This window comes from Brachycentrus maculatus, unplaced genomic scaffold (assembly GCF_059751285.1).
Source record: "Brachycentrus maculatus isolate JH-2025_06_01 unplaced genomic scaffold, ASM5975128v1 h1tg000039l, whole genome shotgun sequence".
In the NCBI taxonomy this organism is placed as follows: domain Eukaryota; kingdom Metazoa; phylum Arthropoda; class Insecta; order Trichoptera; family Brachycentridae; genus Brachycentrus; species Brachycentrus maculatus.
The window spans coordinates 886,598-903,689 of NW_028280793.1; the positions used below are offsets into that span (position 1 = coordinate 886,598).

General features: G+C 34.2%; 1 protein-coding gene across 3 annotated transcripts in view; it reads right to left on the minus strand.

The window, feature by feature from the left end:
- Positions 1-7,445: 7,445 nt before the first annotated feature.
- The window catches only part of LOC148312471 (ATP-binding cassette subfamily G member 4-like), a 36,273-nt gene continuing 26,626 nt past the window's right edge, over positions 7,446-17,092 (minus strand). For 2 of the 3 annotated variants that reach the window (XM_088277119.1, XM_088277120.1), the window contains exons 7-13: positions 14,670-14,908; positions 12,738-12,854; positions 11,271-11,458; positions 10,145-10,313; positions 9,566-9,666; positions 8,566-8,721; positions 7,446-8,080 (exon numbers count right to left, since the gene is read on the minus strand). In XM_088277119.1, coding sequence (XP_088133245.1) covers positions 7,736-8,080; positions 8,566-8,721; positions 9,566-9,666; positions 10,145-10,313; positions 11,271-11,458; positions 12,738-12,854; positions 14,670-14,908 — 1,315 coding nt within the window. In that variant the 3' untranslated portion in view covers positions 7,446-7,735. Of the gene's footprint in view, positions 8,081-8,565; positions 8,722-9,565; positions 9,681-10,144; positions 10,314-11,270; positions 11,459-12,737; positions 12,855-14,669; positions 14,909-17,092 lie in introns of those variants that run through there. The other variant, XR_015839220.1, reaches the window with a different exon arrangement.

Genomic DNA, 17,092 nt, shown 5'->3' on the forward strand with positions numbered 1-17,092 from the left:
TTTCAAAAACTCTTTTCTTATCAAAACCATATGTATATACTCGTATATATATATATATATATATATATATATATATATATATATATATATATATATATATATATATATATATATATATATATATGTTTTGAAGAAAAACTTATTTTTTTTGATAAAAAAATGGTGTTACAAGCAAAAATTTCAATTAATTTAGATGTTACCTGGGTTTAAAGAAAATTATGTTGCGGGTTATCGATTATCCCGCCTTAATATCGAGAACACAATCGTTTCACACTGCATTTTGTATATATATACAGCGAAGCTCTGAACAGGTAAATAGTACTAGCGAGATGTTATTTTTTAAATGTATTGTTTCATATGCTAATTTTTTCAAATCATCTGTGTCAGTCAAAAACATTATGCTTTATTTATAAACACCTACGGAAGGAAGAATAAATTATCGTTGTTTTTGCGAAATGATACGCGCTTACAAATTATAAATTGTAATTTTGAAACGACGAAAATCTTTCGGGCTATTGTTTTGTTTTTACATAATTCAGTGAATTTAAAATTGAAAGTGTTTTTTTTTTTCATTATTTGTTATTCAAACCCGTGTTGTTACACACACACACACTCCACTCACAAGAAGATGTAGGCAGTGGCGTGCACAGCGAATTAATCAGGGTAGGCAGTAGAGGTAGGTAGTAAGGTAAGCTAGGTACTACTTACTAGGGGAGGCAGTAGAGGTAGGTAGTAAGGTAAGCTAGGTACTACTTACTAGGGTAGGTAGTAAGGTAAGCTAGGTACTACTTACTAGGGTAGGTAGTAAGGTAAGCTAGGTACTACTTACTAGGGTAGGCAGTAGAGGTAGGCTAGGCTAGTGAGGTAAGCTAGGTACTACTTACTAGGGTAGGTAGTAAGGTAAGCTAGGTACTACTTACTAGGGTAGGCAGTAGAGGTAGGTAGTAAGGTAAGCTAGGTACTACTTACTAGGGTAGGTAGTAAGGTAAGCTAGGTACTACTTACTAGGGTAGGCAGTAGAGGTAGGCTAGGCTAGTGAGGCAAGCTAGGTACTACTTACTAGGGTAGGCAGTAGAGGTAGGCTAGGCTAGTGAGGTAAGCTAGGTACTACTTACTGGGGTAGGCAGTAGAGGTAGGCTAGGCTAGTGAGGTAAGCTAGGTACTACTTACTAGGGTAGGCAGTAGATTTAGGTTGTGAGGTAAGCTAGGTACTACTTAAGGTAGGCTAGGTACTGGTTGCGTTTTTATATGTCTTTGTGTTTGGATAGGCACTGCTTTTCTGCCTGTATGGAATGCACGCCCCTGGATATAAGCTATGAAATAATATTGGAGCCTAGGTAGGAACATGATAAGCGGTGGTGCATTAGCCGTTGCTTGGTTTTAGAGACACTTGGACATTAGGTAATTAAAAATCAACAAGTATGATTCCATGCTATACTTATTATAACTAATATTACTACCATCACGCCGTTTCACCTCGGAGGTAAGCAGAGACGATGGAACGCAACACTCTTCTGTCCTAACATACACTCCGAGCTTCCTTCACATCCATACTTCTAATCATATATGCCCTTCGATTACGTAGACTATTGACACCACCAGACTTTAGGTTCTGATTGATCTGGTCGTGCCAAGTCTTTTTCGGGCGTCCTCGATCTGTTTTCCCGTTCGCATTCGCCAAATACGCTTTCTTAGTCATTCTTTCGCTATCCATTCGCTCCACATAAAAACCTTTCCTTAAGGGGATATTCGCTAACACAAAATTCATTCCACCGGAGAAGACACATGTCTATTCATGCCCGTTTTTTTTAAAGAATGTATATAGGATTTTTTTTTGGGAATACTTATATGGAAAAAATGTTTTTTAATATATTTTTTAACTCCTTACCTTTCAATAACTCTTTTCTTTTCAAAATGATATAATAATTTCGAGGAAAAACTTATATTATGAATCCAAAAACGGCGTATTAAAAAAAAAATCATTACGTAAAATATTACCTGGATTTATAGAAAATTAAGTTGCGACTTAACGAATGCAGGGCCTTAATCTTTTCAATTATTTCTAGTTCAGCCTCACATTCCTTTCTAATATCTTCGTTTTTAATTCTGTCATACAACGATTTTCCACACATTCGTCTGAGGGAACGCAGCTTCTTAATAATATTTCTATTTGTGCTGCATTACATAGGTGTTATAATGACATCCTTGTTATATGTTTGCACATTTGGTCATCGTAGTTTCCTGTTGACATCTCAGGAGTGTCATCTCAGAAATACCTTTGGCGATGCATCATATCTCGCCGGCCCTACTTGTGGTTATTGAGATGTCGTTGATGGAAAACACGAGATCTTTTCCTGGTTGAATGCGGTCGTGTCACCTACTCAATGAGTCTGGGAACGGATCATCTTCAAATTAAAAAAAATGTTTTAAAATGTCCCTGGTATGGTATTTAATCTTCTGATAAGTGAGTAAGAATTCTAATAACTTTTACAGAAACGTCTAAGATATTGATATTTTCATTAGAATCCTAACTGTCTATTAAACCTCCTCCCTTAGTTTTTCCCTCTACCTCCTTCCCTAAACTCCCTTTTTATTGTGCCTTCATTATTATCATCAATTTGTAATGTTTTTAAAATGTTCAAGTACTATCTACCCTCTGATTGCAAACAGCTTTATATGGTATCAAACATTTTTGATCAATATCTCTAGTCTGTTTTTGGTTGGTTGGAAGATATTTCTTTTTGACAATAAGCCCGCCAATGTACATAAGTATTTCTTTTCTGTAAATGAGGTTTTAATACATAAATAAATAAATAAGATATTAAGGTAGGATATTCGATAGCCCTCGACCTAATTTTCTATAAACCCAGGTAATAATTAACGTAAAATTACTTGCTTTGTTTTTGTATTGAAAAAAAAAGTTTTTTTCTAATAAAAACTCTAAAAAAATTGGTTTTGTTTTGAAAAGAAAAGAGTTATTGAAAGGCAAGGATTTAAAAATAAAATATAAAATATATAATAATAATAATTAGCATAGATCCTTTTACTTAAACGTGTACAAGATCCTAACCGGATTATTTTACATATTGGGAGACGCCTTAAACATGATTTTCCATTTTTATGTTTTTTTAAAAGAGCGATATTTGTGTTTTTATTATTTACAAAAATACTTCAATTTTATACTATTTCTGTGATTCCAAGCGGCTCATTATTAAAAATAGAAATAAATCAATTTGTGAAAGAGTGGATTCGAACCCAGAAACTCTGACTCAAGAGTCCGCGACACTAACCACAGGACCACAACCCGACACATATAATTTGACCGGATCATTTTATTCGCAACATTTTTGGACGGGTCCAAATCCTTTCACAAATCTGTTCATATTTATGAACAAGGATTTGGACACCCGTCGATATACGCGCACCTTATTTTGGAGATCACTGCTCTAGGTATGCGACGCGTGTCAATTGATGCGACGTTGCCAAATCGTGTAAGTTATCGAATGTGTGCATGACCCAAATGATAGGTCCTCATCAAAAAGTTACAATTTCAATTGTGCACAAAAATCCTTTAAATGCAAATCCGTTTAGTTTACTGAATTCTATCGGAATCTTAATTAAAGTTGAGACAAAACGTGACAAATCCCGTGTCAAACCAAATCGCACCAAAACGTAACAATTTTACAAGCTAGAACTCCTGATTACTGATATAATTTATAATAGGAATGTAACGTTTGGGTGAGTACCTCTATAGATAATCCTCATTTGAATAGTGGGTCCTTACACCCCGTGCCAAATTTGACCGCAAGATGGTACCTGCACAATAAAAGTTATCATTGTACAATTTCACTATAAATTCACTGTAAATTTAAATAAATAGCCAAAGAGCTTCAATCCGTTGCATGGCTCCAGACACGATCGATGTAAATAATAACATATCGCTCACTCCTTTCAAGAACGTCATAAATCAAAAAACTTGATTTTTCAGGAAAACGTTTTTAAAGTTTAAAAATATAACACAATGTATTAAAAATAAATATCAAGCCACTTATTGAACTTTTTACTGTGCAACAGATCTTTCTAGGTAAAACCTGAAGGTATTTTCTCAATTCGAAAAGTATTTAGTATATTTAAAAAAATAACTAAACAATACCTTTTCTTCAAAATGCAAAAACAACATTTTCTGCCCTGCAGCGGGTAAATATTAAGTTTAAAATATGGCTCTTTTTCTAGGAAATAGCACATTTTCTGGGAATTCCGAAAACATGCACAACTGAAAATTGACGATTTTTGATTTATGACGTTCTTGAAAGGAGTGAGCGATATATAAATATTGCAATCGATGTTGAATAAAAAAATGTTATATTAATAAAAAAAACGAAAAATATCGGTTTGGTGTCAAGTGCGACATCTATCGGAAAAATGTTGAAACAATTTCTTCATGTTACAATTTGTGGTGTAATTATTAAAAACGAGAATTGCGAATGTGAGTTTCTGCGGTTTCTGTATCTGGGAGGTTAGTTTATTTTAATTATTCATAATTATGTATCATTGTCAATGCTATACGCACCAAATTTTCATAAAAAACAACAAATATTTATTTATTTATTTAAACTTCATGTACAGAAAAGAAATAAGTACATTGGCAGGCTTATTGCTAAAAAGTAATATCTTCCAACCAATTAAAAACAGACTAGTGATATTGTTAAAAATGTTTGATACCATATATAGCTGTAAACAATCAGTAGTAGTAATAGTAGTAAAACCCTTATCTGCACCCAAATGATGCATAGGGCACTGCGTTAGCAGGGTTAGGCAGAGAGAACAGTACGCCACACTATTCTGTCTTTGCAAACATTCTTCGTCTATTCCACGTTCATACATCTCCTTATACATACGCAAACTAAATATATATTCATATTATATTCGAACCCTTATCCGCACCCGAATGATGCATAGGGCACTGCATCATATAAACGCAGTGTTATCTTGATCGTTTACACATGAAGGAAAGGTGATCAGCCCTCCGCTTCAGGTACCAGTCCAGGGTATTATTGAATAAATATTACATTGGAAAATCACTTATATTTATTTGAACCCCCCTGGGAATCGAACCCGGGACCAACAGAACGGTAGCCGAGCGTGCTGACCGTTACACTACGGAGGCAGACAATCAGAGGGTAGATAAAACTTAATACTTAGACATTAAAAAAATAAAAATTACAAATGGATGATAATAAGAAAGGCAAAGGGAAAAGGGAGTTTAGGGAAGGAGGTAGAGGGAAAAACTAAGGGATGAGGTTTGATGGACAGTTAGGATTCTAATGAAAGAAAGTAATGTCTCAAACGTTTCTTAAAAATTATTAGAGAGGGTGCATTTTTTACAAGGAGCGGTACCTCTGTATAGGCTTCTACCATATCCTTCCATTTCTCTCAGTCGGTTGCTGTTCGTATCCAATTTCAATGTAGTCGGACCATCTTTTTTGCGGTCTTCCGTTGCCTCTCTTATTCTGCGAAGGTCTCTATATTAAAATTTTAGGGGTCTATCTTGCGAGGTTTTGTCTTGCAACATATCCTTACCATTACAACTTCAGTCTTGCAACGCGATCCATGATATCTGCTTCTCTGGTTGTGCTCCTAATTTTGTCATTTTTCATTCTTATTTTATTATATAAATGACACTATCTTCTATGCTTTCTTGTTGAAAAATTAGCTTCGGCTATTAATGACTTTTTTATTGAAATAGCGATAAATGAGTTCTGACTGTATAGATCTAGGTTTGACTAATAACGGAATGATAAAAAATCAGAAGGAACTGTCTCACATTGATTCAGTGAAATTGGTTACACTGATTTGTCCATTCCTTATTCTTTGGTATATTTATGGTATAAAAAAACACTTATTTTATATATTTCTGTAATTTATTTTATATAAAAGTACAAAATGTTTGACTTATTTCTCAACAATGAAATATATCAAATAGTCTTAAAATTAAAATAAATTACAGGTAAGAATATACTGCCATACCTTTGGGATATTATTTAAAAAGTTGGTAAAGAAATCCTCAAGTTATCTTATTTACAATGCACCAAATAATTTTTTAAACAAAATACCCATTTATGACCCTTTTTATAACCTTTTTTATAGCATCTCAGAGGTTCTCAACATAAGATGTTACGGGAATTTTTTTTTGTAATAAATTTTTTTTTTATTCTATTGAATATTTTTACAAATATTTTTTATTGAATGTAATATATCAATGAACATAATCTCAGTATGATATATTTGTATGCATAGGGTGAGTAGAAAGAGTGTTTATTCCAAACCTTGAGGTGCTGTATATAACCCTCTTAAAGGTTCATATGTCATATATGTATATTACATAACATTAAAAAATATATTTATAAAATAAAAGTTATTAAAATAAATAACTTTACTCTAAAAATTACATTAAATTTAATCAGGTTAGGTGTGTTCTTAAATGTAACATTCATCAGATATAACTTTCATCATGATATACAGTGATGGCTCATATAACAATGCCGCGTACAACAAGCTTTCCATTAGTCTATTACGCGACTCACACAACGAATCTCGCTTCACACAGCGAACTGTATCGTATTTCATTTTGAGGCTCAAACATTCTTAGGTCGGACACCAAGAAGAGCTGACAACTGAAGAGTTCAAAGCATTTCTAGTCCAGTAATATGATGAAGCTCAAAGGGAAGCTTAATCTGACAATGATGAGGAGCTATGAAATCAACCAATCTCAACTGCTGGCAGCGAGGACATCCAGCTCAAATGGAGGGAGGTTCAGAGGTTTACCAACACTCAACTGAAGTCAATAGGGTCAACAATCTCTACAATGACACCCTTGCCCGTAATTTCCGGCATATGTTGAAGAAGAGGAAGAAACAGACCACCTTGGAAGGTTTTTCAAGAAGCCAGCAGCTAAGAAGCAAAAGAATGGAACAAGAAGATATGACCCTGTAAGCCTTAGTAATCTCAATATGATCCACAAAGTTAATGCTTTTAATATTCAAAACTTAGTAATCTCTACTAAATCTGAGTCTGACTAAAAAGTAAATGCATCTTTTTTTATACAGCACCAAGTTTTATGCTACAGAACGAATTGTTTATATGAATTATTTATTAATAGCGTTTCACATAACAAAAAATTATAATAACAAATTTGATCCTGGAACAAATTAAATATGTTATGCGAGGCATCATTGTATATTAAAATATTAACAGTCTTAATATTAACAGGGAGAAAACTTTCTGAGAGAACTCTTCCGTGTGCAACTTACCATCTGTTGAACATAACAGCAACACACCATACTAAACATTTCTCATGCCAGACAGCATGTTTTTTGACAGCTGTTAAAATATTATATACCCACAAGCATTGTGAAATTAAATTTATTATAAATGTGCACTGTCCCTTTTTTCTTTTCGTTTTCATTTAACCAGATTGAACCACAGCACGTGGCCAGGTATAGCTAGTAAATAACCTTAACTTTTGTTTTTATTTATTTTACCAGGCACTGGATTATTCACTCTTATGATATATCAATATTATAGGTATCTCTATTTGAGTTGAAATATTCATCATTTTTATACGAAAGAAGATGGAAGCATGCTAAGTCATAAAATAGGAGATCCTCAGACTTCCATCTTCTTTTGTATAAAAACGATAGATGTTTCTTGATTTGAGAAACCTATAATAGTAATCTTACTGTCTAGATTTCCAAACTCTGAATTTTAAAACCCCATACAGTGTGCAGTATATAAGTACAATGAATACGCAGAGAAATATCATATCACTAGTGTAGGTGAACCTGATCCCAAGTTCATCCAGGTACTTGTTGGGCTTCATGAAATGGCAGTAGATGTCGGAGCATTTGAGGAGTGGCCGGTCGTATCCGTACACCGCTTGCATGATAGCCTCAAACCCGTAACCGAAGTAAGAGATGTATGAAAAGTAATACATGTAGTCTGGAAGTTCGTCGAATCTGATGAAGAACCCTGAGAACATCAGCATTGGAATGGTCATCGCTGGTAGCACAAACAGTGCCATCTGTAAAGCAAAATTTTAATAATTAGTATGTTAGTTCAGTAAACTATAATACACACAACTCCTATTTTTATAAAAGTGTAAAAAAAGTAATGTTAAATAATAAAAAAATTGGATATTTTCCGAGTATCTAATCTCTTTTTCACAATTTTCATAAAAACGATGTTGCCGATAAATAACATGCTGTTGATCTTTTGATTTGAAGCATGAATTCAAAAATTGAGTAATGTGTTTGTCATTCATAGGTAGAACGGTGAATGTTACAGATTTTAAACTGATCACCTATACCAGTCATTGACACGTGAGTCCTGTAAATATCCTGTTGTCCATATTCTTCTACATCTATGTTGATATAGCAATGATGATGACAGGACTTCGAAATTTGATAGTGTGATGATTTTGACATATAGTAGGCTTAATAATAGTTAGTTTATGAGATAGTTGTTAAATTAAGGATGTAGCATTAAAATATACACATTTCAAATTACCTGGGGGTTAAAAGCCACTCCTGAGACAAGTCCCCAGCCCTGTGATATGGCTGTAAATAGGACACAAACAGCCCACACCATTCCAATTCTACATCCTTCTATGGGTTGGCCTGTCATCAAATATGACACCATCATGAATATCGAAGGGCACAGGATCTGCAAAGTGTAAAGTTGTAATAAATCAAAGTTAATAATTCACCGAGGTAAAGGAACCAGTGTAGCATTTTTTGTCGCGGTTGCAGCTAATGCAGCCGCAGTGGCAACTAATATGCTCACAGTAGCAGCTGATATAGCCACAGTGGCAGATTTATGGTTGCATTAGCAGCTGATGTGGTCAAAGAACATCAAAAATGTGCTTTGTAACTATAAGATGTCACCATGACATGAAATGTTACAAGGTTTTTTATCTGAGGCATGAAATAATACTAGCTCAAAATAAAAACTGCTACAGTAGAGTTTCAAAAACTCGGCACTCAATATCCTGGCAGTCCGGATAACTCAAACACACCTTGGCGGGTGAGTTATCACTTGGTGTGGGACTAGAAGTTGTTGCAACCGCCCTTCAGTATTTTGAACAACATTAGTCAACAACAATCATCTTTTGCAACACATCTAAACCCTCTCAAAAAGCCTTCCTTATTATTTTTTACTTTTGTCTCATTTTTTAATTATGTCATACATCGATTTTTCACACATTCGTCTAAAGGCTTTAACGGCGTTTACTCTATAATTTTCTTTCTTTTATATATTCAATACATAATATTCTTTACACATCATCAGTATCGATTTGATCAAGTGGTGTATGTTAATTGTCAGAAGCACACCTTTCTGATAGATGAACAAAAATGAGCTTTGTGACTATAACAACCACTACTGTGACCATAAATGAGAAGTGCATATTGCTACATATTCATTTTTATAGTGCCATTTTTGTAAAATACTGCCTCAAAGGCAGAAAGACGTAGGAAATATCTAGGGTGAGATAATTGAATATAAGTACCTGTAACGGTAAGTCGGCTATAATTTTTGAAAAATAATATGCTGATGTGGAGTACCAGTTATTCAAAGATTCTCTTTGAAACACGGCCGCTTCTTGTGGAACTGAAAACAAAAACCTATAAGTACAATTAAACAATTTTTTCTTCTTCTTCTTTGACCCCTATCTGCACTCAAATGGTATAGATTTCACTTTTAGGATGATATGTATTATTGGTTTCTTAACAAAGATGAAGCATCTATTTTTTTGTACAAAAGGAATTGAGTTTTTGGACAAAAAAATGTTTTAATTTCAAGTTGAGACCAAACTAAACAAACTAAATCTGTAGGAGTAGGCACAGAGAGAGAGAACAGAACACCACACCCTTCTGTCTTTTTTATCGAACATCTATCAAACACCGTTTAGTCTCATATATTGCATTTTGATACACCCATGGATGTATATCAATAAGTTGAATATATGCAATGTTGTAACAATCCCAGTACAGTATTGTAAAACAATAGATCCTTCATCTTCATCTCTTTCCCTATAATATTTGTATATTTGGTTTAAATTCAAAGTAATCAAATAAATGTAACTTACATGATAGCACTGAAGGCATCGCGTTGGCAAAGAATATGAACAGAAGAAGAAAGAAAAGAAAGGCGGTGTTGCTGATGACTTTAGATGCTTCATCACCTATTTGATAGTATAATGCTCCCAGTATAACACCTATCAGGATGTGCATTAGTACTCTAATCTGAGCAAATTGCTGCAAAAGAGAAAAAAAAGTAATACAGAATGTAAGTCGAGTAAAACTTTGATGTAATGAATATATATATAGTAAATTTCTCGATGTAGTAAAAGTTTCAAAATCCTCTTCAATTAGCCATTGCATAAATGAAAAATCTCTTCAATACGTGGACATGTAAGTGTAGCAAAAGCAAGTAAGCTTTTTATATTTTGAATACATAAATAGATGAATTACATTAGAATACATAGAAGTATGAAAGACTGGGTATTTACAGGGCTTACAACTTGTTATAGGCTGGTTATGTGATCACTTTACACACATGTAACATTTACCATTCTACCCAACATTGACAACTTTACTACCTACTCAAATTTTTGGAACTCATACATCGCTCACTCCTTTCAAGAACGTCATAAATCAAAAAACTTGATTTTTCAGGAGAACGTTTTTAAAGTTTGAAAATATAATACAATTTATTAAAAATTAATTACTAGCCACTTATTGAACTTTTTACTGTGCAACAGATCTTTTTAGGTAAAACCTGAAGGTTTTTTCTCCATTTGAAAAATATTAAGTAAATTTAAAAAAATAAATAAACAATACAATTTCTTCAAAATGCAAAAACAACACTTTCTGCCGTGTAGCGGGTAAATATTGGGTTAAAAATATGCCTCTTTTGCTGGGATATAGTACATTTTCTGGGCATTCCGAAAACATGCACAACTGAAAATTGACGATTTTTGATTTATGACGTTCTTGAAAGGAGTGAGCGACATGTATTATAAATCTCATGACACTTCGTTCTTGAGTTAGTTTAGAAGACTTCTATTTAGCAGAGATCATTTTATTTAGATGTATGGATGATCCTTTCTGATTTCTGGCCCGTATGTGGTATTAGCAAATCAGGCAAATGGTTACTGGTTGAGAGGGCTAATCTTGCTAAAAGCAGATATTAGTATATTACAAACAACTTACCACGTCTCTTAATGTGCAAATAACAGATCGCTTAAATAAAATACAGAACTGCTTCCATCTTGATATAGCGTATGCTTGTACATGTTTTTCAGTAACATCATTTAATTCAACAGTTATAACCGCGCATTTATTGTTGTCTTCATTGTAATCCGACGAAACACCGCTACTACCATCACGGACAGCAAAATCTGCAAAATATGTAATGTTTTACCAAATCATAATTTCATCTACAACACAAGATGTGCTAAGAACATGCCTAACGTGTCCACATATACCATCCACTTTTAGCTCAAGAACACGACTTACTTATTACTTACTTATAACCCTTATCCGCACCTAATGGTGCATAGGGCACTGCATCAAATTGACGCAGTGTTATCTTGATCATTACTTACATGAAGGCAATGTGATCACTCTTGCGCTTCAGGTACCAGTCCAGGGTAATATTAAATAAAAATTACAGTGTTAAATCACTAATATTTATTTTCACCCCCCCTGGGAATCGAACCTGAGACCTCCAGCACGGGAGCTAAACACGCTGACCATTACACCACGGAGGCGGACAAAAAGCAAGAACACGACTAGCTTGTCCATATGTGCTATTCACTTTGTGCTATAGAATACGTCTAGCACGTCTTTATGTACCATTCACTTTGTGCTCAAGAACATGCCTAGCGTGTCCATATATATACCATCCATTTTATGTTCAAGAACACGCCGAGCGTGTCCATATGTACCATCCACTTTGTGCCCAAGAACACGGCTAGCGTGTCCATATGTGCCATCCACTTTGTGCTCAAGAACACGACTAGCTTGTCTATAAATACAACCCACAATGTACTTCAGAACAAGCCTTATGTGTCCATATGTACCATTCACTTTGTGCTCAAGAACACGACTAGCTTGTCCATATGAACCATCAACTTTTTGCCCAAAAACAAGCCTAGCGTGTCCATATATACCATCCACCTTGTGTTTAAGAATACGCCTAGCAAGTCCATATATACTATCCACCTTGTGTTTAAGAACACGCCTAGCGTGTCCATATATGCCATCTGTTTTATATTGAAAATCACCTTTACTGTGTCCATAAGTACCATTCACTTTGTGTTCAGGACATGCGTAGCGTGTTCATGGCTGAATAACGGTTATATTTCAAAACAACAAACCTGTGCACTGTTAATTTGTTAACTTTTTGCATAAGCGCATTATATTCGTTCCTTTTGTCAAAAATGTTTGTTGATTCGGACTTTTCCGTGAGTAACATTGTTTTGCAAAGTAAAAGTGAGTCTACATGTGCTGTTAAATACTACTTATAGTACTACTGCTACTACCATTACACCGTTTCTCCGCAGGAGTAGATAGAGAGGAAGGAATGCCACACTCTTCTTTCCTGACATACACTCCTCGCTTCCTTTGCACACTGGTAAATAAGTATGTATAAAACTGTTTATTCGATTGATTTACCTTTTTCATGGGTATTTTCCTCCAAGTTAGATCCATGGGATACGGAATTCTGTCTCTGAGCTTTTGTCATTAAAAAATTAAGATCTCCATCTAGTTGGTGACTAGCCACTTCCAGCGCTGAAAATAATCCAAACGTACACTAAATTTGGTGTCTAACGACTTATTTTTAACCCTTACTGGTCCAATGTCGAATCTCATTAGACATCAATTTTTTCCTCTTAGGTCCCATGTCGGATGTTAATCGACATTTTTTTCATCATTAGTATTATTTATTTAGATTTAAAGCTTAGATATTTGTCACTCGTATCTATTACAACAGTATGTGGAGCAAAGGACAAAAGTTTTTTTCCAATTGGAATGTAACTGTCTACCTAGATTTTTTTTAATTTTGGGGGACCGGAAAGGGTTTAATACTAAAATTAAAAGGCAATATTCTTTTGTCAATGTATAGACATCTCTGGAGATTTTTCATACTGTGCGCGATGTCTGCCAATGGTCAGTATATTGAAAATATTAAATGATATTTTTTTAAACAATCATTATTCAAGAATCAAACAGGGTAAATAAATAATCACATTATAAATTTATTTAAACAATTTTGGTTAAAATGTATTTTTAACGATTTTGGATGTCAAAACATCATTTTTCTAAAGTAAAGTAATTCATTTGAACCCTTATCCGCACCCCAATGGTGCATAGGGCACTGCCTCATATAAACGCAGTGTTATCTTGATCGTTAACACACAAAGAAAAGGTGATCAGCCCTCCGCTTCAGTTACCAGTCTAGGATAATATTGAATAAATATTAGAGTGAAAAAATCACTAATATTTATTTGACCCCCCCTGGGAATCGAACCCGGGACCTCCAGTACGACAGCCGAGCGTGCTGACCATTACACTACATAGAAAGACATAAAGTATAGTAACGTAAACTCAAAATAAATCTAGTCATGAGAAAAGTGATGTAAATTTTGAAAAAAAATCAAAACACCAATGACAATCATGCACAGGTAGGTCACATTATTTTGAGTGTGTCCAAATCATTGTTCATAAATCTGGGTTGCTTCATTTAGGAGTTATTTATATTAAAATCTTAACAAAGATGAAGAAGAATATGGAAGTCTGGATATTTACAGGGCTTACGACCTATCATAGGCTGGTTACGTGATCACTTGACGCACTTGTAACACTTATCATTCTACCCATGATTGACAACCACACAACTCAAATTTTTGGAGCTCCTACATATATTGTAAATCTCTCGACGCTTCATATTTGAGTTCATGGGAGCCATATTTCCATTAGGTGTATTTAGACATATACATGATCCTTACTAGATTATTTAACATGCTGCGAGATGTCGGAAAACATTTTTAAAAAAAATTATGCAGCTTATTTTGAAAATTTTGAGTAGTGTGGTTGTCAATCATCGTTAGAATGGTGAATATCACACATGTATAGGGTGATCAATAGCCCTGTAAATACCCAGACATCTATATTCTTCTTCATCTACAATGTCAAAATGCAAAAATAACTTATATTATTTTTTGACATCTCATCAAAGATGAAGAAGAATATGGAAGTCTGGGTATTTACGGGGCTGAAGACCATCATAGGCTGGTTTAAGTGATCACTTTACACATGTGTAACATTCACCAATTCTACCTATTATTGACAACCACACTACTCAAATTCTTGGAAGTTCTATATTTATGAACCAATTTGGAAACCTTGTTCTTGAATCACTAATCGCGAGATGTAAAGAAGCTTTTTATTAAGCAGAAACTCTTATATTAACTCTTATATTCCAGATTTTGTGAACAAGTATTTGGACACACTCAAAATGTTGTAAAAATAACTCCCTAAGTGAAGAAACCCAGATTTGTGAACAAGGTTTTTGACAAACCCAAAATGTCAGTCCATTCTGCTTACCGAAATCTGCTCTGTTGTAGTATTGAGGGTATTTGAAGCCAGCCGACTGAAACGCTGACAGCATGTCGCTCACGGGGCCCCCGTAGACGATGCGGCCATTCGCCATGACGTGGATGTCGTCAAACATGTCGAAGATACGGGAAGATGGCTGGTGGATGATGCAGATGATGTTACGACCCTCTCTAGCAAGGCCGCGTAAGTGTGACACTATCTGGCAGGATGACACGCTGTCAAGACCGCTGGAGGAAAAAAAAACAGTAAAAAACTAACTAATCTTCACTCATCACATTGACTCAGTGGCCATGGGCGAGACAGGAACCTACAAGGTGACCCCAACATTTTTGAGTTATCGTTCACTCCTTTCAAGAACGTCATAAATCAAAAATCGTAAATTTTCAGTTGTGCATGTTTTCGGAATGCCCAGAAAATGTACTATATCCCAGCGAAAGAGGCATATTTTTAACTTAATATTTACCCGCTACAGGGCAGAAAGTGTTGTTTTCGCATTTTGAAGAAAAGGTATTGTTTAATTATTTTTTAAATACACATAATATTTTTCAAATGGTTTTTTACCTTCAGGTTTTACTTAAAGATCTGTTGCACAGTAAAAAGTTCAATAAGCGGCTTGATATTTATTTTTAATACATTGTATTATATCTTTAAACTTTAAAAACATTCTCCTGAAAAATCAAGTTTTTTGATTTATGAAATTCTTGAAAGGAGTGAGCGATATCTTCAGAGACTTTGAGATTTTGAGAGACCTTGGGAGAATAAAAGAGACGTCAGAGTACCTCAAAATATATGGTCCCATGCTGGGAGGTAGAAATTTTATAAAATTAAACTTTGTTTTAACCCTTCGCTGCATCATGTATCAAAATTGTTACATAGCCAAAAGTTAGTGTTAAAACATATATCAATATCTCATATAGATAATCATTGTATGTTGTTGCAAAATTGAAACATAAACGTGTTCTTGATTTTTCTTTGTAAAAAGTTTATCATTATTTTTTATTTGTTTTCCTCTAATGTTTAGAGTAAGATACTATAGATTTTTCTTTATTATTTAAAATGAAAAAAATCATGCAATGAGGGTAAACCACTTTTTTATTACTAAGTGTGGAAGTTTTTGATAAGGGAATGTAATAAATTATGAGTATTTTAATGTTTTAGAATTCAATAAACCCTGATGATGACAAGGTTCTTATTGAAACCGGTAGGTTAAAGTGTACTAATAATGAAAAAGTTGGAAATAATAATAAAATAAAAACGGTGCATGGTGCATAGGGCACTGCGTCATATAAACGCAGTGTTATCTTGATCGTTTGCACATGAAGGAAAGGTGATCAGCCTTCCGCTTCAGGTACCAGTCCAGGGTAATATTGAATAAATATTACAGTGAAAAAATCACTTATATTTATTTTACCCCCCTTGGGAATCGAACCCGGGACCTCCAGAACGGTAGCCGAGCGTGCTGACCATTACACTACGGAGGCGGACAATGTAATTTTATAATGTTTATAAAATGTGCCACAAAGTATCTGCGAAAAACATTCAAGAAATTAGGTAGAAATTGGCTGCAAGCAGCAACAGACTGAAAAAAATTGAAGGGTACGGAAGAAGATCCAGCAGTGAAAGATAGAAGGTTGAAGAAGAACCATCACGCTCCTTCTCTCTCAACTCTACCACCCAAATACAAATGAAAAATGTTTTTGGAAACATTTTTCATTTGTATTTGGACACACTCAAATTGTTGTGAATGAAAATAAGTGATAAATTTACTAGCTGCATAATTTTTACTAAATAAAAGCGTCTCTGCCTAATAAAAAGCTTTCTGAATCCAGCATAGATGGCTGTTGTAAAATCGTATATACTGTGTCATAAGATTAATGTTATATCTACGAATTCCAAAAATTTTAGTAGCGTGGTTGTCAAACATGGGCAGAATTATAAATGTTGCATATTTAATTTTTATTTTTATTTATTTATTGAACGGCTAAAGCCTTTAACATAATACATATATTGTACAATATCAAATATAAAAATACACTAATGAATACACTAATAGAGAAACAAAAAGTCTTAAACATAAAGTAATAATAAATTAACAAATAGTAAACACTGGTAAATACACGTCTCAGTCACACACTATCAGCAAACAGCGAGAGAGAGAGTGAAACACAACGTTTAAATTTATCCATTATAACATGGAGAAGAAATGCTGAGAAAGTACAGACTTCAAGGTGGATAACAATATACGTATTAAATAAATCTATACTATCAAAAGCATTGGCCAACATGTGAAGCCGCGGAATCGGAGAGAACATGGCATAGTTTGCATTATGTACAAATACCGCAAATACAGATTTTTGCCTAGTACCTCTTGGACACACGCTAAGCTTTATTTGATTTAGGAGATCAGGGCT